Source organism: Parasteatoda tepidariorum, chromosome 9, assembly GCF_043381705.1.
Source record: "Parasteatoda tepidariorum isolate YZ-2023 chromosome 9, CAS_Ptep_4.0, whole genome shotgun sequence".
Taxonomy (NCBI): Eukaryota; Metazoa; Arthropoda; class Arachnida; order Araneae; family Theridiidae; genus Parasteatoda; species Parasteatoda tepidariorum.
The window spans coordinates 22,998,932-23,025,309 of record NC_092212.1 but is presented as its reverse complement, the minus strand read 5'-3'; the positions used below and the strand labels follow the sequence as shown (position 1 = coordinate 23,025,309).

The window sequence follows — 26,378 nt, the reverse complement described above, 5'->3', positions numbered from 1 at the left end:
GATTTAACTTATAACTATACTGAAATAGTAAATTGCAAACTCTCAATGTTGGTTTCCAGAGAGCACAAACATGTAGAGTAACGAACTTCAATTATACACTAAGAGAATCTTTATATTTGGTCGATTATCTCCGGAACTACTGGACAGATTTTAATAAAATTTTGTTTGAACATAGGTTGATATAATAAAAAGTAATAACCATTCAGCAGTTATAATACTCACGTGCGATCGTGCGTAACACTCATCAGAATCATATAGTTTCTAAGAGTGGTTACAGAATTGAGTAAAAAAACTGGTTTCGTTGGGGAAGTGGCCCCTCGAACAGACCATGCAGGAGGCCTCACCGTGATTTCCTACAGGAAATAATGCAGTTTATGAGTTCCTGAGGTAATTTGTCTCATTCGTTCAGTTTTCAGACTCTGGATAGTTCTTGGAGGGGGTTACGTGTTGCATTGTCTTCCAAAAAGCGTCCCAGATATGCTCTCTAATGTTGAGGTCTGGATATCTGACTGGCTATTCCATCCGGTGACTATCTGCCTTTTCCAGAAAATGGTTGACCAGAAGTGCTCTGTGTGTTGTTACATTTTCATCCCTTAAAATGAAATCAGTACCCACCGCACCCCAGAAACGGCAAACATAAGTCTCCGAGACTTCATCCCCATGCCTCACACCAGTCACAGTACCTTTTTAAAAGCCATGGAGGGGTGTGCGAAAATTCAGCATTATTAATACCCAGACCACCAAACCTCAAGCAACCATAATGGTCAATTTTTTTTTTGTTCTTCAGAGGGCAGTAACGGGTTCCTGGATTTTTCCATACGAAATTACGTAGAGAATCAGTGGTCAGGCTGAAGAGGGACTCATCAGTGAAGAAAACAATCGACCATTGATTCCAGCAGGTTCTTCTTGCAAACATCAATCTCTCATGAAGCCACCTGAAAACAGTCTTATTTGAAATCCAGCTTCTTGTGGCAGTATACAGGTCACGAGAGAACTGCGAAGTTATAGAATCTCGGATACGCCTCGCTGTAATCGACAAATAGCAATCTTAGTTTACCATTCTTTTCACAGTATTATAAGGCAAGGTTGAAAGACAAGGATTTTAGTTGAAATAAAATATAATAAAGAATCAAGAAGATATTTTAAAAAAGTATTTTAATAAAAAATAATAAACAGAGACAAATATTTTAAAGCGAAGCGTTCTATTTATGTATCAAATCTGTTGCCACCATATATTATATGAAAGTTAAACTTTTCTCCGATGTGATAAAATTAAACTTATGTGAACCTTACATTTTGAACGGAACTGAACTGTATTAAATATGTGGGCATTCGAGGCCGCTTGCGGACGTCTTAACATTCATCTTTAACTTGAACTTTCTGGTGTTTTAATGGGTTGGAGGAATTCAGATAAAGTAAAAATTATTCACAGTATTTCGAATTATTAGTAGCATTTAGTAGAATTTTTCTTTTTTTAAAGTAATGTGTAAACACAAAAAATGCCCGGTAAATGTAAATAATAATGTATTAAAACTCTTTATAAATATTTGTATAGTCCCATTTATTAAAAACTTCTAGCGGTAAATACCCCGTCAACTCTAATGTATTCTTAAACTATCATAAATTAGTAATTTCATACACCTGCAATAATTCCCCTTATTTTGACGAAGACAACATCTTCAATCAAAGTCAATTCATCACAAAATAGTTCTGAACCGAGGCAAGCATAAAATCTTGCCTATCGTGGCACACACAATAGGTCCATTATGATCCAAGGATGAAATTCTCAGTCTCGGGAATTTTCATTAGGATCTAGTGTGAATGGAGCGCCACCAGCTTTCTCGCAGGTAGCTCGCTTTGCCCATTATTAAGCATATTTTGTGAAAGAATGCTGAAAATTCTTAAGGGATAGTAAAAGAGAAGCTTCGTATTTTTTCGTCGAATCCGAATAGATATAAATTTTGGGATAGATGTCCTATGGAGATCATACCTGTCAATTTTGACGTTTTTCGAAGAAATTGTTTTTCAAATTTCAAGCTGAATGAATGCGTGAATGAAAATTGATTGATGTTTGCATTTTTAAGCTAAAATATATATACTTCATAGAACACAATATAATTTTAACATATAGTGAAAAACTATTCCCTACTATATTGTACAACAGCTTCAAGGTACAGATATGATTTAAAAAAATTATTTGATGAATTACATGTTATAAAGTTTTATTGTATGCTTTTTATATACTTTAAATATTTTTTATCATAATATTTCTTATGTTTTAGGATATAAATGGTTTATAATGGAGGTTACCCAAACTACTATAAATTATAACAACGCTTTGATTCGCATATTTTCTCGTTCTGTTATTGTCTTTTGAGTTGCATTATTAAAGCCGTTTTGGGAATCTGAATAAAACTGATATCCAACTCTTTAATACTAGATTGCCATTTTGACTGCTGTTAATTTCAATTAGAAAAACAATGATGTATATAATGACTCAATTACTTAGAATTTTGTACAACATATAATTTATCGTTATTATTTACTAATAACTTGTTATATAACTGTAAATAACATAAAAAACATTAAAAATTAATTTTAAACAAATTTCTTTACACATTATTTATTCTTTTACAATCCAGTCATTTTGACTGCTTTTGGGCAATATAGGTATATACTAAGTTTCAGTCTTTCTAGTGTTAAAGAACTCTTTCCAACTCTTCTTTAGCTTGATTAAAGAAACACAACTTCTTTCTGTTTTTTTTTTAATCTTCTTTAGCTTTATTTATTTTTGAATTATTAGTCCAAAATGCTTTCATTCAATAGTTATTTCCATTTTGCTTAAGCTTAAATATTTTGAAAGAAATGTTTACAATTTAAGTAATCATTTCTTTCTTATCTTAAAACTCATAAACCTATTATTGTACGATAACAAATATTACAAGGATGAGAAAGTGTGATGAGCCTAGAAATGAAAATTATAGCCCTAAATGACTTTTTCACTAAACGGAATTAAATGTATAGTGCCAATTTTTATGGTTCAGAGTGTTGATCTCAAATATGGTAATCAATGAATTCCAACAAATATAAAACCATTTCATCTAAACACAATTTAATGTAAAATTAATATTTTTAAGAATTATTTACTATTTTTCGTTATAAAATTTTAGCACTCGTTGTGTTGTTTACTGCTTTGACGTGATAGTGTTTCAGAATATTCGACCATAACATTGTTTTATAAAACCTAAAACATTTATAGCTTGATTTTACGACTTTGTTCAACACCTTCTACATCAGAAGGCCTCCTCACGGCATTTTATAAGTAGTCTGCGTAGATTATTTAAAAAATTAACCAGTTGTGAGAATGAACCCAAATTCTATTTAAAAGTATTCGTTCGTTCGTTGTTTTAGAACTGGGCATCTGAGGCCTAAATGGCCCTTATCACATTCATCATGAAATATCCCAAAGGGACATACATAGGAAAGTTGTATTGGTGGTTCGGAAAAGAGCCTGAAATGCGATAAAATAATGAAAGGCATCATGAAAAATGTAGCAGGCTTGATGGTGAGGCTCCTCGTCTACGTCTTTAAGGCTGGGAGCAGGAAGATGAGTAATGAGATGATTTTCTCGTCTTTCAAAAGTTTCTGAAGTTCTTTGATGATTCATAGGAACTTCACTGCACTGCTGGGGGCATCTTGTGGTCTACGCGTGAAGGTGCGATGATTTCGCCTCGGCCGAGCACTATAGCCCGTAAAACAGGCCGGGTGATCGCCTTGACAATTGATGCATTTGGCCAGAAGGGAGAGAGGCTTCACGCACTGGTAGATAAAATGTGCTCCGGCACATTTCATGCAGGCTAGATCACTTGAGCATGCTTTCTGTGTATGTACAAATTTCTGGAACTTGTAGTATTGGATGGCGTAACGCCCTCCGTTAAATTTCTCGATTTGGACTGGAAAGGACAGCAGATTCTTTGTGGAAAATAAAGTCCCGATGTTCTGGGAAGCCATGGAGTGTCACTAGAAAAAGGGGGAGGAGCTTGTATCCGTTGTCATACGTCTTTCTTAGTTGCTCTATCTTGATGGGTCGTCGACTACTGTCCTCTATATCTTTTCCTCTCGGATGTCCATGGGTGAAAGCCCTTATATAGCAAGGCGGAAAAGAGAAAAACCTGGTACGTAAAACATTTCATTCCAGCATTTTTTTCGAAAAAAAAAATGAAATATCTGTAATTATCAAGATTTCTTTTATAATTCTGGCATATATATAAAACTGCTTCTTTTCCAAGATAAAGTAGATATTATTTCTAGATGTATGGGATAGGGGCCGCTGCGCGGCCCAGGTGCCCAATTTTTTATAAATAAAGTAAAGTATAAAGTAGATATTGTTGAAAAATTTAAAAAAAGAATAAGTAAACTCCTCCCCAAAACTAGCTATAACTGAAATGGTTTTACTTTCACCCCTGCGGATGTCTGCTGTAAGGCCTCGCACGAGAAATTTAATCTACTTAAAGGTAATTGAGATAAATTTTCCATATATGTTTGAAAATTGAATCTGTAGTGGTTGATAAGTAAATAATACAAACCAATAATATTCATAAATTAAACAAATTTTCAGACATATATTTGCTACCACTTTTTTATTTTTACTAGATTTTGTATTTAAGGGCTCTTTCGTAAACTGGTTTACCTTCATAGTGGATCGGACTACTTATAAGAAACCGTGAGGAGGTTTTCAGTTATAGGAGACGTTGGTTAAACTCCACAAATTGGAAAATTTTTATTAAAATCTCTTACACAATTCTGAATGCTTATATTTTTTAAATTCATATTTCAGGATTTCTTAGCACACAAGATGAAAACGCCAAAGGAAATTATGGTCTTCTTGATCAAATCTTGGCTTTGAAATGGATACAAGAGCATATTGAAAATTTCGGTGGTAAACCAACAGACGTTACGATATTCGGAAACAGCGCCGGTGGAGCATGCGTGGGCTTGCATTTAATTTCTCCTATGTCACGTGGCTTGTTTTCGAAAGCAATTGCCCAAAGTGGAAGTCCGATTGGCGAATGGGCAGTGCAAAGAAAGCCAAGAATGTATGTAGAACGACTGGCTCGCAAACTTAAATGCCCGGATGTGAACGACAGTGCTGCCATTCTGGAATGTTTGAGAAAAGTCTCTCCGGAAGAAATTCTCGATAAGAGTGAAGATGCTGTAAGTATTTGATTTCGTGTAAGAACATGTGAGCCAGAGCTGCCAACTTTCTACTTTTTTTTTCGGAAATTTTCTTCTAATGGCAGCTAAGTTTATGTTTTAATGTAGGATTTTGTGTTTTGCATATTTGATTTGAAGTTATTTTCCCCATCACTGCGTGTATATTATTTAAAATTTCATATGAAACGTCCCTTTTTTCCAACTTTCTCGTGATTAGACTTTTAAAATGTTGGTAAAACAACCAAAAATTCTGAAAGCTTTAGTTTTTAACTATCTACTACTTTATAAAACATTAGACAGAAAGCGTAGTAGTTGGCAACCATGAGTGACTAATAATGGTTATCCTTATTGAAATTAAACCCTGCAGAATCAGCGGAATGAGCAAGAAACTCTTCCCAAGGCCAGCATACTCCCTGTTTAAACTTACTAAACGAGATGTATTACGCGTGTACCATATTGAGTTTGTGTGATCTTGGGCCGCTAAAGTCAGGCCACATATTCAGGGCTGCCAGCTGTTACGTTTTTCGCATTTTAAAGAGTGGTAGGCAATTTGCAGAACTGCCAACAACTACTACTCTTTTTGCAAAATATTTCCACTAGTAATCGCTTTTAAACTATCCTCTAGCTATTGAATCTTGAATTCATTACAAGTTTAAGTTTACTTTTGTCGATCTACTAAACAGCATCGGAAGTTATTTAGGACTCCTCCAACTTGAAATGTAGCTACTAATTTGGAAAAAAATTTCGACGTAAGAGACGGAGGGAGCATCTTTTAAATATTTGCTAATTGTAAAGAAAATTAAAACAGATATTTAAAACTCTTTTTTTAAACATAAAATCAAATTTATATAAAATAATTTTAACACTATGTGATTACTTTACTGCTAATTATTCCAAATGCCCACCAAGGCAATGCAAGCCTAGCAGTATACGCTAAAGCCGCAGAAATATCAGAATCAATGACAGCAACGCTACTGCTCCAGCTGTTCTGTTAGACTTCTCATTATTATTAGGAACTGGAGTAATTAGATCAAGGTTGAAGTTGTCTTTAAGATACTACAAGAACTCTCGAATTTTCACAACTTAAATAAACACCACGTTAATCACCCAAAACCCTTTTCTTCAGTTATTCATCTGCAGGGTTGGCACGGGCGACTAGAAACTCAAGAATGGTGACTAGCAAAATTCAAACTTTTATTAAAAAATATTAAAATTAGCGACTTTTTTATCATATTTTTTTCAGTTTACTATCAGAATGCGTATGTATTACAATTGTTGAATGGTTATTTGTTTTGTATTGTATCAATGTATGTAAATATCATCAAAATCAGTCCAGTAGTTCTAGAGATAATCGACCAAGTCTGCAAATTCTCTTAACTTCGTACACCAGTGTGGTGAGTTGGAAGAAAAAAAAATGCTACAAAATGCCACTAATTGTATTTTCTTTTAATAAAATTTAGAATGCTTTAAAATTTAGAATCTAGTCAGCACTTTTTGCATTTTTTGTCGCCCGTTTCAACCCTGCCAGCTATCGCATTAAACTACTTATCTTCCTATGAATAGTAAAATCACCAATCAGGGTGCCAATCTGCTAAATTGCATCCGAAGTCCTTTATGACTCCCCCTATTTGAAGTGTAACAACTAATTTGGTACAAAATTTTTGACCCAAACGTAACAACTAATTTCGGACGGAGAGAGTATATATATTAAATAATCTGTAGAATAACTGATTTCTTCAGAATAATGAATCTAGAACAACTGATTTCTTCAGTAAAAATATTCTGTGGAATAGCTATAATTTTTGCTGTAACATTTACTTGAGTGATTAAATAGCATTTTAAAATACTCGGAGTTGTGCTTTGGATAAAAATTTAAAAAAAACTATTTTAACCAAGATGATCCCCTTGCTTCTAGAAGAGCTTGGAAGATTCTCTGATGCTTCAGTTTGCGCCAGTCATTGACGGAGTATTCCTATTGGACCAGCCAAATATAAGGCTTCAACAAGAGGGTTCACTGTCATCAGTACCTGTCATTGTGGGAGTGACAAGAGATGAGCTTGAAGTATGGATGACAAAGTGTTAGTAGATATAATAATTTAGACTATATAATTAGCATCACAATCAGCATCACAGCATCATATTTTTTGTGTGTTTTTTTTTTTAGTAGTTATAAGATAAGCTATACTCTGTTACAAGTTGAGAAAAAAAACCTATTGCAGTGTAGAATTTAAGTAATCATTCGCGATTGCATATAGTTCCGTTTTATTTAGAAATCAAATTAAATGAATATGCTTTCAAAACAATATAAAAGTTAAACTCACCGGACGGAAATTTAATTCATGCTATCTTCTACGATATATGTCATATANCGCTATATGTTGAGCCACCTCTTCTAGATTTGCCATGTGACATTTTTAGCAGCAATAATTGGTGGATTTTCTAGCGTTGCCATTCGGGGAGTTGTAATAAGGCTTTTTATTGGTGCCGTGTAAGGGAAATATATATATAGATATATATATAATCAGTCCTACAATCGTAATTGTTTTTCATCGCATTTTTTTTAAAATTAAAGTTGTAGCTATAGAGAAAAGTTTGCACATTCTTTTCTTTTTTTTCTTCAAAATATGAAATTGCTAACAAATTACGACAGTAATAGCTGCTTATGAAAGGTTATGGCGGAGGGAAGTAATCCTGACATACCTTGAGATTTTGAAGAGAAAAAAATTCAACTTTTGAAATTACATAGTTTATTTTTCCTCGTTCTCATTTTTTTCTATACTTTGAATTTTAAATTAATAATGCAGAGAGCAGAAAATTTGCAATGGAGGATATGTCTCGCGGAACTGGGTCATAAAGATTTTTATTAAACGCATATTTCTCATTTTTTTGTATTAATATAGGTCAAAATAAGTGAAAAATATAGTATTTGACTTTTTAATAATTTATGATTATGAAATGCAGCCGGAAACAGTGTCTTTTTCTGAGTTAAAGGTAAAATCTTCCACTCACTTCCAAGCAATTTTTTTTTTCTTCAAATTTTCACTTTTTCGCAACTATTCGCTTATTTGCAATTATACAGTTATTCATCATTGAAATTTCTTTAATTTACAAAATGAGTTATTGATAAATTTTTGAAGATGAATGATTATGTTGAATAAAAAATTGAATTTACTCTTTTTTTTTTTTTTTTTTTTTTTTTGGATTTTATATTTTAGTACGAATATAATTCCGATAATAAGACTTTTAAGTAACTACTAAACTGTTTAGTAACTATTAGGCGGCCTGCACATGTTATATGGTAGTTGCGTATATGAAGGGGGGGGTTGTTTTGTAAATTCTTTGTGGTTGCGTCTTTTTTTTTTTTTTTTAATTTGTAGAAAGAACCGTAAGCGAAAAGCGTTAATTATTCTAATTTTCAGTTCAAACACAATAAAAACACAAATTTTTAAATTTCGTTGCATAACAGACATTTGGAAATAATAAGTTACTTTCGCAACAACAACATCCAAAAAAAAAACTTATAACCATCCGTGAGCTCTCAAATTCGACTCAAAATATGGCCATCGCTTTTACCGATGGCTCTTCAGACTCTAGTCTTGACCGAGGTAGTGCTGGCATCTTTTTGACCTATTCTAATAACAAATCTGAATCACACAAAATTTCTGTTGGTAAAATTGCTTCAAACTACACCTGCGAGCTGGTAGCTATAAAGGAGGCTTTGAGCCTCTACAACTCCAAGGCAATCCAAAATTCCAATGGATTTTTGTTATTCTCGGACTCTCGCTCTGCCCTCCAGGCCATTTTAAGAGGAGACTCCCAACTCACCCAAGATATCATCCTACTTTTAAACGAAATAACCGCGGCCCAAAGAACTTGTATCCTTCAATACAAAAAAAATAATACAAATGGACAAGACAACAACAACATCCAAAAAACCTTACACCGAATCTATTGGTCGTTCCATAAAACAATAGCTTCTCACACACCAGGTAAAATTTAAAAACTCGTAGTTTGTAACTATCAGAATATTTTATTTATTCGAAGTAAATATATTCAAAGGCATGATTAACTTACGCTACTTCTCTAAAATGCAAACTAATGTCAAAAAATTGTAAACGTTATTATGATAAATTTGATAGTGGTTTGCGAATTGATGGCTGATGACAGATACATACTTGCCAACAATTAAGCTTTTCTAAAAAAGTGTTTTCCCCAGTGGTAGGGCAAAACTTTTAACACGTTGAATATTTTGCATAGATGCCAACTGCTCCGGACGTGCCATAATCATTTAAATAACGGTAAACAACTACATACGAATATTTGCAAATATTCGACTAATTTTGTTTACTTTTTAAACGGTGTCGCGTGGCTATATGTAAAAAGTGGCGAATTATATAAGCCTTTGAATTATTTAGAAATAGTGGTGAATAAAAACCAAATTAATTGAATTTATTAAACCAAGATTCATACATTAATAAACTACCATTCTATAATATTTATTTGCTCTCCGGAGCAAGTTGGCATCTCTGGGTTTGAGAAAATGAATGCAATATAAAACACACAAAAATAGTTTTATTTATTTACACAGAAATGCCAACTTGCTCCGGACAGCGAATAAATATTTTCAAGTGGTAGTTCATTAATTGTGATTCTTGGTTCAATAAATTCAATTTAGTAGATTTTTATCCACCACTATTTCTAAACAATTCGCAAGCTTATTTACTTCACCACTTTTTCAGATAAGTCATGCAAAACCTTTAAAAAAATTAGCAAAATCTGACAAATTTGCCAATTTAGTTTGCGTTCGGCCAGACGGACAAGCCATGTAAAATTAGCATGGCATTCAACGTGTTATTTTGAGATTGAATGCCGGTGTTTCGTTCAAATTTAGCCAACACATTAAAGCACTTTTAGAGAACTAGCAAGCTGACTATTTGTATGTTTAATTTATTTAAATGTAATGATTGTTAAACTCCTTTTAAACAGCATTTATTACAAAAAAAAGAGAATAATATGTGACTTGCCATTGCCACCATTCTAAATATAAAAATAAAATCTTCCACAAAAGTTGGCTGGTATATTAGATAATAATATAGAGAATCATCATTTGACATCTTTTCAGATTAGAAATTTCTATAGAACAAATTTTTCCACGTTCGTTTCAAAACATAATATGAACATTTTTAAAAGATGTAGTCATGAGGTGAAAAAAAAAGATTTATGTTAATATGAGGATATTTTCATTGCCCTAGGTTTTTCTTATTTTAGCCTATCAAGACAAAGATCCATCATCTATACCATTTACAAAAGATTTGCTGAGGAAGTATCTTCTCCATTTAGTACGCAATGATCGTTTATCCGATGTTGCCGAAGATGTTTTGCTGCATGCCGTGTACACTGAATATGTTTATGAGCATGGGACAACTTCAAATCACAAAAAGAAAAGAAAAGAACAGCAAAAAATGAGCANATTTTTATGCTAGTGAGAACCAAAACAATATGGAAATGAATGAGGGAAAACTGGATCGTACCAAGTGATTTCCCGGCCAATATAAATGTAGCGTTAAACGTTTAACGCAACCTTGTTGGAAGTCGCATAAGAAGTATAACTTCAATAATATGGAGAATCATTATTCGACATCTTTTCAGATTAGAAATTTCTATAGAACAAATTTTTCCACGTTCGTTTCAAAACATAATATGAACATTTTTAAAAGATGTAGTCATGAGGTGAAAAAAAAAGATTTATGTTAATATGAGGATATTTTCATTGCCCTAGGTTTTTCTTATTTTAGCCTATCAAGACAAAGATCCATCATCTATACCATTTACAAAAGATTTGCTGAGGAAGTATCTTCTCCATTTAGTACGCAATGATCGTTTATCCGATGTTGCCGAAGATGTTTTGCTGCATGCCGTGTACACTGAATATGTTTATGAGCATGGGACAACTTCAAATCACAAAAAGAAAAGAAAAGAACAGCAAAAAATGAGCAATGGCACACTTCTTTATCATGATAATCAGTCTTCAGTATTACCAGATATTAGAACTCTAGGAAAGGTGAGTAGCAAATTTTATAAGAACTTTGTCACTGTTTAAGAGGTCCAGGATGATGCCAACACTAATTAATAATATATTTTATTGGCAAAACAAAATTAACAATGTTATATGATTAACAAACAGAAAAACTTACATCCAGATCTCGAACTTGAAAGGAAACTAATATAGAAGTTTTTGGTGGAGGTTCTCCAATGGTGGTATAAAAGTTTCAGTTCTGATTTTAACTTACCACAATGACGTAAAAGTTTCAGTTCTGATTTTAACTTACCATAATAACGTAAAAGTTTCAGTTCTGATTTTAACTTACAACAATAACGTAAAAGTTTCAGTTCTGATTTTAACTTACCACAAACTTCATCTTAATTCAGTTACACTCTTCAATAATAGCAGAATCTAAGTGAACTATAGTTTTCTTTAGACATAATTTTGCAGCAATCGAGATCTTTCAAAATATGCCTCTTTTTTTACGTTTGAAACGTTTTATTTCATACCAACTCATTTATGCCTAGTATAAATTGATTTTAACCCTTTACACTCCGAGTACTTTAAAATGCTGTTTAAACAAATGTAAGCACTAAACCATTTAACATACATAATTTTAAAAATTTATAAAATATTGACTTAGAATTGTTCTGGTTACTCAGTACTAACAACGCCTCCTATAACTGAAAGCTTCCACACGGTTTTCATAGGTTGTCCGATCAGACCACTATGAAGGCAAACAAGTGAAGGCAGCCATTTAATGCAAAATCCAGTAAAAATAAAAAAGTGGTAGTAAATATATATCTAAAATGAATTTATGAATATGATTAGTTTGTCTTATGTACTTGTCAATCACTACAAATTCAATTCTCAAATATGTAAGATAAATTTCTCTTAAATACTTTTAAAATAGAAATTGGGTTCATGCGCACAACTGGTTCACTTTTTTAAATAGCCTGCGCAGAATACTTCTAAAAAACCGTGTGGAGGTTGTTGTTGTAGTTCATTTACGTCGCACTAGAGCTGCACAATGGGCTATTGGCGACGGTCTGGGAAACATCCCTGAGGATGATCCGAAGACATGCCATCACAATATTGATCCTCTGCAGAGGGAAAACCGTGTGGAAGCATTCTGATGTAAGAGGTGATGGTACTAGCCCTGGTGGGTTCTTACTGATTCATGAGATCTGACATGCCTTCAAAAAATAAGTTAGGTATATTGTCTAGAATTTATTGGAATTATGTACATTTGCTCGCTTGTGTGCTCAATTTAGGCTTATTAACCTTTGTCAAATAGAAGGGTATATAGATACAGAGAAAGACAACTCGAAGATACATCCTGGGTAACAGCGGGATTTGAACCCGCTATCTCCACGATTTGCACAGAGTTTGGCTGGCGATACCGCTTGGCCAGGGAGGCCCATCTAGAATTTCGTTCGTTCGTTGTAGTGAAACTGGGCGTCTGAGGGCCATTACGGACCTTTTCCCATTCATCCTGAAATTAGACTAAGAAACATACATGTCAAAAGTAAAGTTTAGGGCGCAAAATGGAGTTCGTGAGAGAGAAAAAAAGGGCACTTTGTCATTATTAGGTAATAACAAAATTACAAGTAATAAAAAAGTACATGAAAAAAGGTAAAATTAAAGTACAATGAGAAAATAANGGACCTTTTCCCATTCATCCTGAAATTAGACTAAGAAACATACATGTTAAAAATAAAGTTTAGGGAGCAAAATGGAGTTCGTGAGAGAAAAAAAGGGCACTAATAACAAAATTACAAGTAATAAAAAAGTACATGAAAAAAAGTACAATTAAAGTACAATGAGAAAATAAACACTAATGAATATTTACAGTTTGGGAATGTATACAAAGGGGGGACGAGTTAAAGGAATGTGAGGATGTGTGTAAGTAAGTGTGTCTTTGTTAAAGTAAAGACCCGACCGTCCTGGTAATCACCACTCGTGCCGGGTTGCTCTCTACACTTAAATTACAGAGATTAGCTTACCCCTGTTATTTTAATAATCGAAGGACATTTTAGTAAGGAGGAGGGGGGAGGATTTTAAGACACCGTTATAGCACAGTACGCATTTCCCAAAACGCATTTTAACTTAAAAAAATCAAACCCTTAAAAAAGATCTTTGAAATTTCGTAACTGAAATTTCATAACACAATAATATCCTAAAAAAACACTGAAACAAAATTTAAGTTGAGGCACTAATTTCGCTTTAGTGTTTTTTTCTTTTTGATTTTTAGGATGTTATTTCCAGTTGCAAACTTTTTGAGCATCGCCTGTTGTGGTATTTCCAAGATAACATTTTTATGTTATTTCGGATTAATTTTTTTCAAATTTCTCCTCTGGTAATCCTTTCAGTTCTCTTATGAGGTTATAACTTATTTCGTTTTATTTCAGCTTAAAAAAATTTTTCTTCAAATATTCTTCCTGTTGTGACATTAGCAGCTTGGCGCTGTCGCAACTTAGAGGAATTATGTATTATATACCTTTTCTCTTCAATTTTATAACACCCAGACAGGTACCTGGAAACGGCCGCATAATAAATCCAAATTTTACCTGGTACCCAAAACCAGTTCGGAAAAAGATTCAATTTTCACCGAATATTTTCGGACCCAACAAATTTCATGACTTGATGCACTTCTTATGAATTCTAACAAATATTCCTTTTTTTTTCCTAGATTATCAGTGATATTGACCTTAAAGCACCATCTGTAAAGTTAGTGAACTTACTGGCACTTCATCCTAACACATCAGTCTACATGTATGAGTTCGATTATGCTAGCTCTGATGACGTCATCGTCTCTAAGTATGTAGGTGCGAAAAATGAGTGGGTAGGTGAGTTGCAGATGATGGTATTTGCTACTGCATCTAACCCATGTTTCTATTATTTATTTAGTTTATAATTAGCTCATAGATATATAGCACTACTGAGTTTACAGGAGACAAAAATTTTCATAAAATCTAATCATGTTTAGCAGGTAAGATTTTTTTTTTTACAACTCCAGTCTAAAATTTATTTAAACTATCGAAAATTCGATTTGAGATTATTTATTTTTGCATTAATTACATATTTTTTATATCCCTGTAGTCCCTCATTCAGAAAGTTTTATAATCTCGATACTCTTTAAAAGATGCAATAAAACGAAACAGAGAACTACCAAACACATATCCGGAACCAATAATTTTTAAACAACTGATTGGCAACGAAAAAGCTGCGTATTTGATTGTAACAAACAAAACAAAATGGAAAAAAAATCATAAACAATTTAGGAAAATTCAAGAAAAAAGTGCTTGATAGTTACTCGCGAAAAACTTATCAATCAGTTTTTCATTTACATTTCCGAATTCGCATACGCAATTGCTTTTGCATACAGTGAGAATTGTTCTTTAATCACAGAAAGCGAATTATGCGAATTTTTCATAAAAATAATGAGATTTTGCTTTACGTTTTCCTTACATTCACTGTAAGATTAACCTTATTTTCTAACCTCTAGCGATTCTGTGATTTGTTGGAAATTTCCGTGCCTGCGTTGCAAAGCTCAAATAGCACTTGCACTACTTCGTATGTACGTTTTGTTTTGTTCGTACCGAAGATGGAGTTAAAAGACCAGCGTCTTCAAAAACTAAAAGACGTGTAGTAAAATTTTTTTAGCGGTTGCTTGAAAACTTACTTCTCTACCTTTTCAGTCTAATATTCTGAGAACAGAAATCCCTGTTAGAGATTCTCTAACAGAAATAATTCTTTTTAAATAATTGGAAAGATAAAGAGGTGAGATTTCGATTGTTCTTTGATAAATTTTGCAACCTGATTTTGATCGTTTAATATATCGTATTGTCAATATATCGTACCAAAGCTTGAGTCAAAAGACCAGCGTCTTCAAAAACTAAAAGACGTGTAGTAAAATTTTTTTCACGGTTGTTTGAAAACTTACTTCTCTGCCTTTTCAATCTAATATTCTGAGAACAGAAATCCCTCTTAGAGATTCTTTAACAGAAATAATTCTTTTTAAATAATTGGAAAGATAAAGAGATGAGATTTCGATTGTTCTTTGATAAATTTTGCAACCTGGTTTTCAGTTTTCTGAGGATGGTCACCTTATGCTTGAGACAGGCACATAATATGGAACTAAATGCTATTTTTAACATATTTTACAGTAAACAAAACTAACGAATAAATGCTTACAGCATTTTTTGAAGATATGTAGGTGAGATGACGAATCAATGACTAAGTCCGTTTTTTTTTTTTTTTTTTATAATTGATATCTAAGTCAATATATTTTATTTATCCAAAAACTACTGTTGTACTCAGAGACATGTAGCTTAATAATAAGTTATAGTTCGGCTTTCTGTAGTAAAAAATATCGATATTTTATGATCAAAGCAACAGTTTTAATTTGAACACCTTATTTGAAATATGGGATCACTCCAATTTAATTCATTTTATTTAATCCATTTTATTCATTCCAGTTTAACCAGTTTAATTCACAGAGACTTATGATCTAATAATTATTAAAGTCTTGTTTACATTGAATAGCAATGAGCTGGAGGCGTAGTAGTTTTGAAATAAGATAGAAATGACTTTTTCAGAAACATGAAAGACAGGCTAACTTAATTTTTCTATAAACGAAATCTCGCACTATACAAGGGGAAAATATATATTTTATGATCAAAGCAACTGTTTTAAATTGAAGACCTTATTTGAATTGTGGGATTACTCCAGTTTAATTCATTTTGCGATACAGAGGCTTAAGATCTAAGTGAATAATTAAAGCCTTGTTTGTATTGAATAGAAATGAGCTGGAGGCGTAGAATTTTTTAAATAAGATCGAAATGACTTTTCAGAAACATGAAAGACAGGCTAACTCAATTTTTTCTATAAATGAAATCTCACACTATTCAAGGAAAAAAAAACATATTTTACGATCAAAGCAACTGTTTTAAATTGAAGACCTTATTTAATTGTGAGATTAGTCATCACCTCCTACATCAAAAAGCCTCCACACGGTCTTTTATAAGTAGTCCGCGCAGACTATTTAAAAAGTGAACCAGTAGTGCGCATGAACCCAAAACCTTTTATAAAAGTACCGATTTACCGATTTAAAATTTAATTTTCAGTGCTCCTAGCCCGCAGGGCTATCTACACTTTCATCGAATAGTGAGAAAACAATAAGGGGGTCAGGGGGCGTGCAGGCGTTCTGCATATAAATGAGATAAACAGTTTAGAATTAATTGGCGCCAACACGGGCGCAGTCTGGGTTAAATATATACACATAATAAAGTGAATTTATAAAAGTAATTGAGAGTAATTTATCATACATATGTGAGAATTGAATCTGTAGTGGTAGACAAGTGAATGAGGCAAACTAATAATATTCATAAATAAAACAAATTTTTAGTTACATATTTGCTACCACTTTCTTATTTTAACTAGATTTGTATTAAATGACTCGTTCGGAAAGTGGATATCCTTTACAGTGGTCTGATCGGACTACCTTTAAAAAACCGTGTGGAGGCTTTCAGTTTTAGGCATATCCTCCAACTTATGAGGATTTTGAAAATAATTCTGTCTAGTGGTAGCGAACCAAAGTAGAAATTTTTAAAGCAAATGTATCTCTCATAAAACTTTTATCAGAACTTAAGAATCTAGCCATATGGCCTGCACTTTTATAAGTAATAGTGGACAAGTTACGCAAAAATTAATTTTTTTTAAATATTAAGACATTAATTTTGCTACCGTCAGAAAAGAAGATTTCTGAAACTACGGAAATTCCGTAGCAGTTGGAGGGTTAAAGTAGACTAATCCAACGCCTCCTATAACTTATAGGAGGCGTTGGATTAGTCTACTTTAATTCATTTTGCGATAAAGAGGCTTAGGATCTAGTGAATAATTAAAGCCTTGTTTGCATTGAATAGAAATGAGCTGGAGGCGTAGTAGTTTTGAAATAAGATAGAAATGACTTTTCAGAAGTATGAAAGACAGGCTAACTCAATTTTTCTAAAAACGAAGTAGCACAACATTCAAGGGAAAAAATCTATATTTTATGATCAAAGCATCTACTTTAAATTGCAGACCTTATTAGAATTGTGGGATCACTCCAGTTTAATTCCAGTTCGGTTAAACAATAAATTTTTTGAAGAAAATAATGTATTTTCCCTTTAAAAATTCTGATCATACAGTTTTTATGTAATTTGTGCAGCTTTAATCGAAGTAACGTAACATTAAATTTACTTTTCCATTAAATTTATCTAATAGTCTAGGATTATTATATAGTTTAAAAGCATAGGTAGGTAATATTTTACTAAATTTAAAAGGTAGGTAATATTTAATTTAATTCAAAGCGTAAGTTTAAGAAAAATAATAACTTTTATTTAAAAAAAACACTAACAATAGTTTTCTAAAATTTTCTTCCTTAATAACTGTAGTTGACACATGTGCTGGCGCAATGAAAAAAGTATTGAAGGTACCTTATGAAGATGCTTTCGAAACGTGCAAACGTATGTTCCCGAAATCGTATGAGCGAAGTCTAACTCCAGTAGGTGAGACTTATCCTAGCTAGACTTTGGAGGTCTTAAATTCACCTTTTTTGTTATTTAAATTACTAAAAAAATTGATTAAATAAAAGTCAATGGCATACAACGCATGTGTAAGTAAACAGCAATGTGCTTACAACTTTTGACAAGGTCCCACTGTTGTAAAATTGTTTTTTTTTTTTCTTTATAAAATGATTTGCATATTCAGTTTATCTGTTAAAACAAGATTTTTCTTTCCTAAATTTTTAATTTATCATATATTTATAAATAAAACTTAAGATTTTGTCTAACTCGGGAAGGACAAAGTTATCGTATTTAAACTTTGGTTTTAAATAAATATTTTTAATTGCTTCACGCTATTGATGGCAGGTAACGCATGTTTTAAGTGAACAATGACGCTGAACTTTAGAAAAGATTCCGTTGTTTGTTAAGACTATACTTCTTCATTTTCAAATTTCAAATTTATCTCCCATCTTTATCATTCAAATTTCATATGTCTAACTCTAGTAGGTGAGACTTATCCTAGCTAGACTTTGGAAGTCCTAAATTACAACTCTTCTTTTTTTAATTGCTTAAATAAAAGTCAATGGCATACAACGCATGCATATAAGAAAGCAATAAATAGCTCACTTTTGACAAGATCATTTTGCAGTAATAAACGAATTCCATTATAAAATATATTGCATTTTGCGTTTATTTGTTAAAACAAGATTAATTCATTTCCAAATTTTAAGTTTGTCTTATCTTTATCATTCAAAATTTCATATCTCGTCTAACTTCAGTAGGTTAGATTTATCATAGCTAAACTTTGGAGGACATAAGTGAAATATTTTTAATAGCTTTAAAAAAAATCAATGGTTGGCAACATATGTGTAAGTAGACAACGATGTGCTTATAACTTTTGACTAGATTCTATTACAGTTAAATTGTTTGTTTGTTTCTTTATCATAAAATGTACCGCAATCTGCGTTTGTTCATTAAAAGAAGATTTTTCATTTATAAATTTCAAAATTATATTACATTTTCATGCATCGTTTAAATTCATTAAGGTCAAACTTATCTAGCCAAGCTTTGGACAATAACAGGCAACTTATGTATAAGTAAACAACAACTTGCTTAACTTTTAACAAAATTTTATTACAGTAAAATTATTTTTTCCCTTATAAAATGCATTGCATATTGAATGAGTCGGTTAAAACAAAATTTTCTCACTTCTAGATTTCAAATTTATTACGTTTGCATCATTCAATTTTCGTATTTTGTCTAACCTGAAATTTATTGTAAGCTGAAATTTATGCTAAGCTTTCAATTTCTTAAATGGCTTTTTGTTAAATGGACAAAAATATTACTTTAAAAAAGCCAATTATGTAACGTATGAGTAAGTAAACGATAACGTGCTACATACTTATGATAAGATTCAGTTGTAGTATTTTTTCCTCACAAAATGTATTGCTTTTGTGTGTAAACACAAGATTTTTCATTCATGAATTTCAAATTTATCTTATCTTCATCATTCTGAATCTACTTAACGAAACAAAGCAAAAATGTAAGAGACTCTACTGATAACTACTCTAATAAACCAGAATATAAGAAAAAATTACTTTTAAATAATGCCAATGTAACTTAAGCAACTTTCTGAGTAGAAAAAAGTTTTAAAATTGCCATTTATATCATTAATGGAACATACCTACTGTGTAAGATCTATGAAAAATTAGATTGAAAGAAGCCTTTCAAGTGCGCCTGAGAAAGAATCTTCAAACCCTACTTTAAACGAGAGCTCCTTTACATATTTGCATTATTGAAGCTGTACAGTCAGCAAAAAAAAAACGAATCACCCTGAATAACTTTCGTTCTAATGATCGGATTTTCACGAACTAAGTGTCAATCTTNTTAAACAAGTGCAAACATTATTTAATTCAAACGATGTATGTTTTATAGATTCTAATAAATTTTTAATTTAAATTCTTACCTCTCTAAGTTGACAGCATGAAAAGAAAAATATTTCCTGAAAGGTATTAGATATCTGTCTTTCGTAATATACTTGTTTTTCTCTTGCATTCTACATTATTTAATTCAAACGATGTATGTTTCATAGGTTCTTACCATGAAAGTGAACTTTATTACATTTTTGGCTTTCCACACATGAATCTGAGTAATGCTTTAAGACTACCACAAGACAGAGAAGTATCCGATATAATGATCCAACTGTGGACAGACTTCGCAAAAACAAGGTATACAATCTATAGATTAAATTAATAAAATTTATGCAATGAGATCTGTGAATTTGGGCATCTTTGTAAGTTGACTGCCTGTCTGAGTTTACCCAAAACCAAATGTATCCTACGCAATGAAGGAGAGCAATACTTTTGTAACTTGATCAACGGTATACCTCCATCTCGTATGCTGATCACTGAAATAAGTCTAATTTGTCTAGGAGGATAATTAAATGCTATTCTGAATCCTTTAGCAGTTGACCGGAAAAAAACTTTTTAATAAGCTTTCTCTGCCTTTATGTAATGACGTAGAATTTCACTGATATGGTAAAATGATATATAGAACTAACATAAACCTCGTTATGAGTTGGTATTAAACGTACATAATAACCTTTAATGGATACGTTCTAATTCTTATACAATGATGTAAAAAAACTACGACTCATCTCCCTCTATAAGTTCATACCACCTGTCTAAGTTAACCATTTTTACAAACGACGTTGAACAGCTGACCCAATTCTGAATTAACGACTATCAATGTTCAACCCCGTAGCCTTGTAGTTTTGAACCCAACCCAGAATACAAAAACACTCCTGGATCAAACAATGGGAGAAACTAGAAGTCATTAAGAACTTTTTCATGAAATTAACATGCATTTGTGTCACACTTGGAGAAGAAAACCACCCGCGACAGCATTGTGCTGTCGGTACAAATCGGGTGCGAAGTTCGAATCAACCATTCGAACCCGGTTCACCTTATTAAGATGTGAGTGCTCAATCCCCTGACCCTTCTTCCTTAAGAATTTTATTTTATTTTATAACCATCGTTGAACAGCAAACCCAATTTTTGGGGTTTAGAACTACTAATGTTCAACTCAGTAGCCTTGTAATTTTGAACTAAATCCAGAAGACAAGGGAACTCCTGTATCAAGTATTGGGAGAAAATTTGCCTTCGTGGAGGACCTTTTTGATTGAACTAGCCCGCATTTGCGCATAGTTCGACGGCAAAGGGATTCTAACCCATGATCCGTCTACCACTGAAGATATTTTACGTCAGCACTGAGGTCTTTGCCAGCTTAGAGCAGAATTCGTATCTATCATCCACCGTTGGGATTCGAACCTGGATCACCTAATTAGGAGCCAAATGAACCTGAGCCGAATCCCCTGAACCAACGTGGCTTTCAAGTAACCATTAAGGCAATACATCATGAAAGATTGACCTACACAGGTTTCACTGCAATTAAAAATCAAAAACTTCGTTTACTTTTCTGTTGTCGAAATGGCCGAAAAGTCGGCATGTTTTGAACGTCCATAACACGACGCTCCTTTTCAGGATGAATGATAAAAAAATTTTATTGTAAAACAGGTTAAAAACAAGAAAAATCAACGTTTCCCATGTCTAAGAAGAATGGAAAAACTAATGAGGGAAAAAATAGAAATTACGGTAAATAATTGACAGGGATCGAAGAGAGCAAATCAGGGCAGAATGAATTTTCAAGCTTAATTCAGGAGTAAGAAAAAACTGATATCCTTCATTATAGATTCAACGTTGGTTTGAATGGAAAAATATTCAAAAGTATCTAGATAAATTGATGTGTCTGAAAGGGAAAAAAAGAGTTTTGGCCTTAGAGAAATTACATTGATGGCCAAGATTCCACTAATATGCTTCAATCAAGAATTAAGAAGAGTTAAAAACCTTTACAAACTAACTAAAACTTTTTATAAAGAAGAGTTAAAACTTTTTACAAACGTTGATCTATCTAAATCCATTTACCGATTCACCGTTGTAAACTACTTTAAGAAAATGAACTGAACGTTTTCCATTTTTCTTCGATCAAGCTTTCGGGTCGCGAGAATGTTCGATCATGAATCTTTTGCACAGGATTCTATGACCGGACATAGTCATCACCTCCTACATCAGAAAGCCTCCACATGGGTTTTTATAAATAATCTGCGCAGATTATTTAAAAAGCGAACCAGTTGTGCGCTTGATCCCAAATAATATTTTAAAAGTAATTGAAAGAAATGTATCAGATATATTTGAGAATTGAATCTGTAGGAGTTGATAAGTAAATAAGACAAATCAATCACATTCATAAATTAAACAAATTTTGTGACATATATTTTCGACCACTTTCTAATTTTGAATAGATTTTCTAATAAATGGCTCTTCTATTAACTGGTTTACCTTCATAGTGGTCTGATCGGACTACCTATAAAAAAATTTGGGGAGGCGTTGGTGCTCACCTAGTAACCAATATTTGAAAATATCATACTAGTCCTAGCATAAATCTTTTGCTAACCCTTTTTTTCTTCCTAAAGATCATCACTACAACGCGTTTTTTTAACAGCAGTCTGGTGTGTTTAAGCTTCTAAAATACGAATTGCAACCCGTGTTAAGCTAATTAATGTTGTCTTTCGTAGAAAAATTTTAATATTTTGCGTAGAGGTAGATCAAAATTATTCCAGTGTACGCAATTTTACTTAAATCATTCCGTATAAAAATATCACTTTTAAAAAAATACACACAGAAATTAAAAAGAAATCTTCAGTCAGATGAATTAGAGCTCCTAGCGGGGCTGATACTAAGATCTTTAATTCAAATAGGAATTGTGAATAATGACACGTCAATTTGTTTTTAACAAAAGTGAAAGAGCGTTAACCTTTGTTATGTTTAAACCCTTAATCCAATTAGCTCCAATATTCTCATTTTGTGTTTAAGCCTAACATAAATTTTGGAAAATTACCCGGGATCCTTGTTTTTAATTCCCTACATTTTTTTTACAAAATTAAGACATTTGGGTCCAGCATAAAAGATTATTACGTAACCTCCAACTTTTGAAGTTTTAGCAAAATATTTTTTCAGTGGTTGTGAACTAGAGCCGAAATTTTTAAAACAAACAAAATTTTTATAGAATTTATACATCACATTTTAAGAATGAAACCGAGCTTATCTAACCATTGATATATCTGCTTAACTAATTTTATACGCAGTACTTTCACAATTCTAATTTAATAAAAATCATTACAAATTGCCTATGCTACCACTAATAAAAATAAGTTTTAAAAAGAACGTAAATTCCGCTGTGGCTAAAAAATATATTATTAAAATAAATATCTTTATATTGTTAAATAAATAATTCCATGAAACTGAATTTGTATAATATTACTTAATTAAAAACCTTCACTCACTTTAAAAATATATAGATAAGATACAACAGTCATCATGTTTCAAGCGCTCAAAAACAGGCGCATATTTTCAAGACTTGTCAAAGATGATTGAAAAATAAATGAAGGTAAAAATAATTCTATTGATTTGCCAAGACTTAAACATACTATTGTTTTCTGTTCTGTTCTGTTTAGTCTAGCTGGGCTCCTGAGGCCAATAATGGCCCTTTTCCCATTCATCCTGTAATGAGAACTTAAGCAAAAACAATAGTCAGATTACATGAAATGTAACGATTAAATGGTGTATGTTAAGGTAGAGAAAAAAGAATGGCACTTTGCCATGGTAATAAGAAACAAATAATTGAATGTATAGAAAAATACAATACAAATTTATGAGTAGGGGAACAATATTTACAAGAAGAATAACTATTTACGAAATATGAGAAGAGTTAGTAAAATTCAAGATGAGAAACGACAAGATCATAAAAAAATTCATTAACATAAAAGTGTACCTCTGTTTAAGTAGAGATCCTGGTTATTACACTCCTGTCGAATTTATGTAGCCCTGATCAGACCCACAAGGGGTTGCTCTTTCACGGGGTTTCGACAATCTGTGTGTTTTAACTTAGTGCATGTTTTTAACTGTGAGAATAACATCAGAAGTAAAAAAGTGAGCCAAAGGTCTGATATTAGCATCTTCAACTAGGTTGATGCAGTCAAAAATTTTGTTGAAATCGGCGGTGTCACAAATTAATGCTTTGTAAAAGAAATTTCTGTTCAGTTTAACCCGTTTCGTTCCGAATTTATATATTGAAATGATACAAAAAGAGGTTTTATGGAAAAAGTGGTATAATTTATTTTCGAAATTAATTGTTTTGTCTACTGTTAGGGCATTCAAAAAGTCTTTGATAGATCAAAAAGAACTTGCTCCTTATAATNTTAGCTTACTTTTGGTTACATACTTAACCTTTACTAGAAATAAAGGGTCCGTTAAAGGGTTAATATTGATGACAAACAGCTGTTAAAACAGAAGCTTATCTTAAAATTGATTAGAACATCTGTTAAGCTTATCATTTGATATAGAAGCTTATCATTTGATATAGAAAGACTCGTTTGAGGCATTCTATATTACATATATGTTTTATATATTTGTTTGTAGTGGTAATCAAAATAATTTGAAATAAATTTAAAAATTCTTTCATTAAAATGAAATTTACAAGTTGTATTAACGTTTTAAATATGACAGACAATTCATAATAATTAGCGAATCTGTGTTTTTTTTTTTTTTTTTTTTTTTTTTTTTTTTTTTTTTTTTTTTTTTTTTTTTTTTTNCATTTTTTTTTTTTTTTGGTTTTTTTAAATTAGTCAAGTACGTTTATTTTAAATATATCTATATCTATTGCATTGCAGTAATCCAACTCCAAAGAAGACAGATCTCAATAATGTGGTTAAAAATTTCACTTGGACACCGTATACAGAAGACGAAGATTGTTTTGCTACTTTGGGCCTACAACCATTCATTGCCCGTTCATATGAGACAGAAAGAATGTCATTTTGGAATCATTTTATTCCACTGTTCACCGAATATCCGATTCACATAACTTCCAATCGTAGTGAAAGCAGCAGCACAGCTGAAAATTGCACAGCAGATATATTCGTGCTGTTCGCATACATTGGTTGGATACTTTTCTTCATTTGCTTTCTTTGCCTATCTGCGATGATGTATTTATACTTCTGTGGAAGGATCAAAATGAACGCCATGCAGAATTTGGCCATCCCTGTTTGACACTTGAGAAAGTGTCGCGACGATCAGAAAATGTGCACATCACTATTATGATGGAGATAAATTGAAGTGAAATGAAGAGGTTTCGGGAAATTTTATATTGAAATGAGAAGACATAAGTGAAAATGTTAATGTCCTTGTTCGAACTTGCTTATAATCTAAAATCATGCAACTGTAAAAAAAAAATCGAATTATGGAAACATATCGAATTATCGCCTAAATAGTATAAAGCGTTTTTAATCTATTTAAGAACAATATTATATACATAATACTCTAAAGCTTTATGTAGTCGAGTTTTTTTTCTAGTGTGCAAACTGAGCTTCTATTTTTCCTTTAACAGTCAGTGCACAAAGTTTTAAAGGAAAAAAAAGAATATCAATTAAATGCATACATTGACAATGCAGGATTCAAACAAAGCAAAACGAATGCAGCTGCAGTACTAACAGACTGGTATTAATACATATTCGTTACATATTCGTATGGAAACTCTTTAAACCATATCAACATTTTGTATTCTATATCCTGAACACATTGGCTTTAAATATACTCTGTATATGTATAAGGATATGAAATAACACTTCATAAATAAATGTAATAATACTTCGTAAGATATCAGAAATAATACTTTGTAAATATCATATAAGCTCTTTAAATAGTAACAGTATTTGGTAATCTTAAATCTAAACATGCTGGTATTAATAATACTTATACATACTTTTAAAATCATATAAACATTTTGTTATCAAAATCCTGAACACGCTGGTATTAGTAATACTTTAAGCATATGAAGGGTAATACTTCGTACAGACATGAAGATATGAAATTATACTTTGATACGTATATGATGGAAAGTCTTTAAATAATGCTATTATTTTGTAAACTAATTGTAACTAATTTTTAAAAAATTTATGTCATCAATACATAGGGATTTTCAAACTACGGCTCATGAATTTCAGCAACAGATCTGACATGCAAGTTATTGACTTGCGATCACGAGAACAACTTTCGCTACAAGCATACCCGTAAATAGCATAACTTATTAGTTATAACATGCACTGATTAATAAGTCACACGGATATTTCACTCCCACAAAATTATACTAGAAGTAAAAAAAGTCAGTTTCTTTTTTTCTCATTTGCTGGTAAGCCTCCATTCGATAGTTTTTCTCGTGACGATAAATCAATATCTGGTCCACTTCTCTTTATTTTTATTGTATTTTTATATCCAATAAAGATAGTAATTCTTACAAATATTAGTCTGAAATAATCCAATACTTAGTGAAGTGGAATATAGTAATTTTAATTGTTTGAAATTTGTCTCATAAACTCTCTTACTACAATATATTGGTACGGTAAGCTAATTAGCAATCAATTAAGTAAAATTACACAAAATGTTTTGCCAGGAGAGAGAAAA

At 32.0% G+C, this 26,378-nt stretch overlaps 1 protein-coding gene across 4 annotated transcripts in view; it reads left to right on the top strand.

Moving 5' to 3' along the window:
• LOC107451072 (pyrethroid hydrolase Ces2e) overlaps window positions 1-25,575 on the top strand; it is a 52,885-nt gene extending 27,310 nt beyond the window's left edge. Inside the window, exons 4-9 of one of the 4 annotated variants that reach the window (XM_071185094.1) lie at window positions 4,838-5,214; window positions 7,133-7,292; window positions 11,010-11,275; window positions 13,950-14,085; window positions 19,898-20,033; window positions 24,593-25,575. In XM_071185094.1, coding sequence (XP_071041195.1) covers window positions 4,838-5,214; window positions 7,133-7,292; window positions 11,010-11,275; window positions 13,950-14,085; window positions 19,898-20,033; window positions 24,593-24,968 — 1,451 coding nt within the window. In that variant the 3' untranslated portion in view covers window positions 24,969-25,575. Of the gene's footprint in view, window positions 1-4,837; window positions 5,215-7,129; window positions 7,293-11,009; window positions 11,276-13,949; window positions 14,107-19,897; window positions 20,034-24,592 lie in introns of all 4 variants that reach the window. The other 3 variants (XM_071185092.1, XM_071185093.1, XM_071185091.1) reach the window with 3 other exon arrangements.
• Window positions 25,576-26,378: the final 803 nt, after the last annotated feature.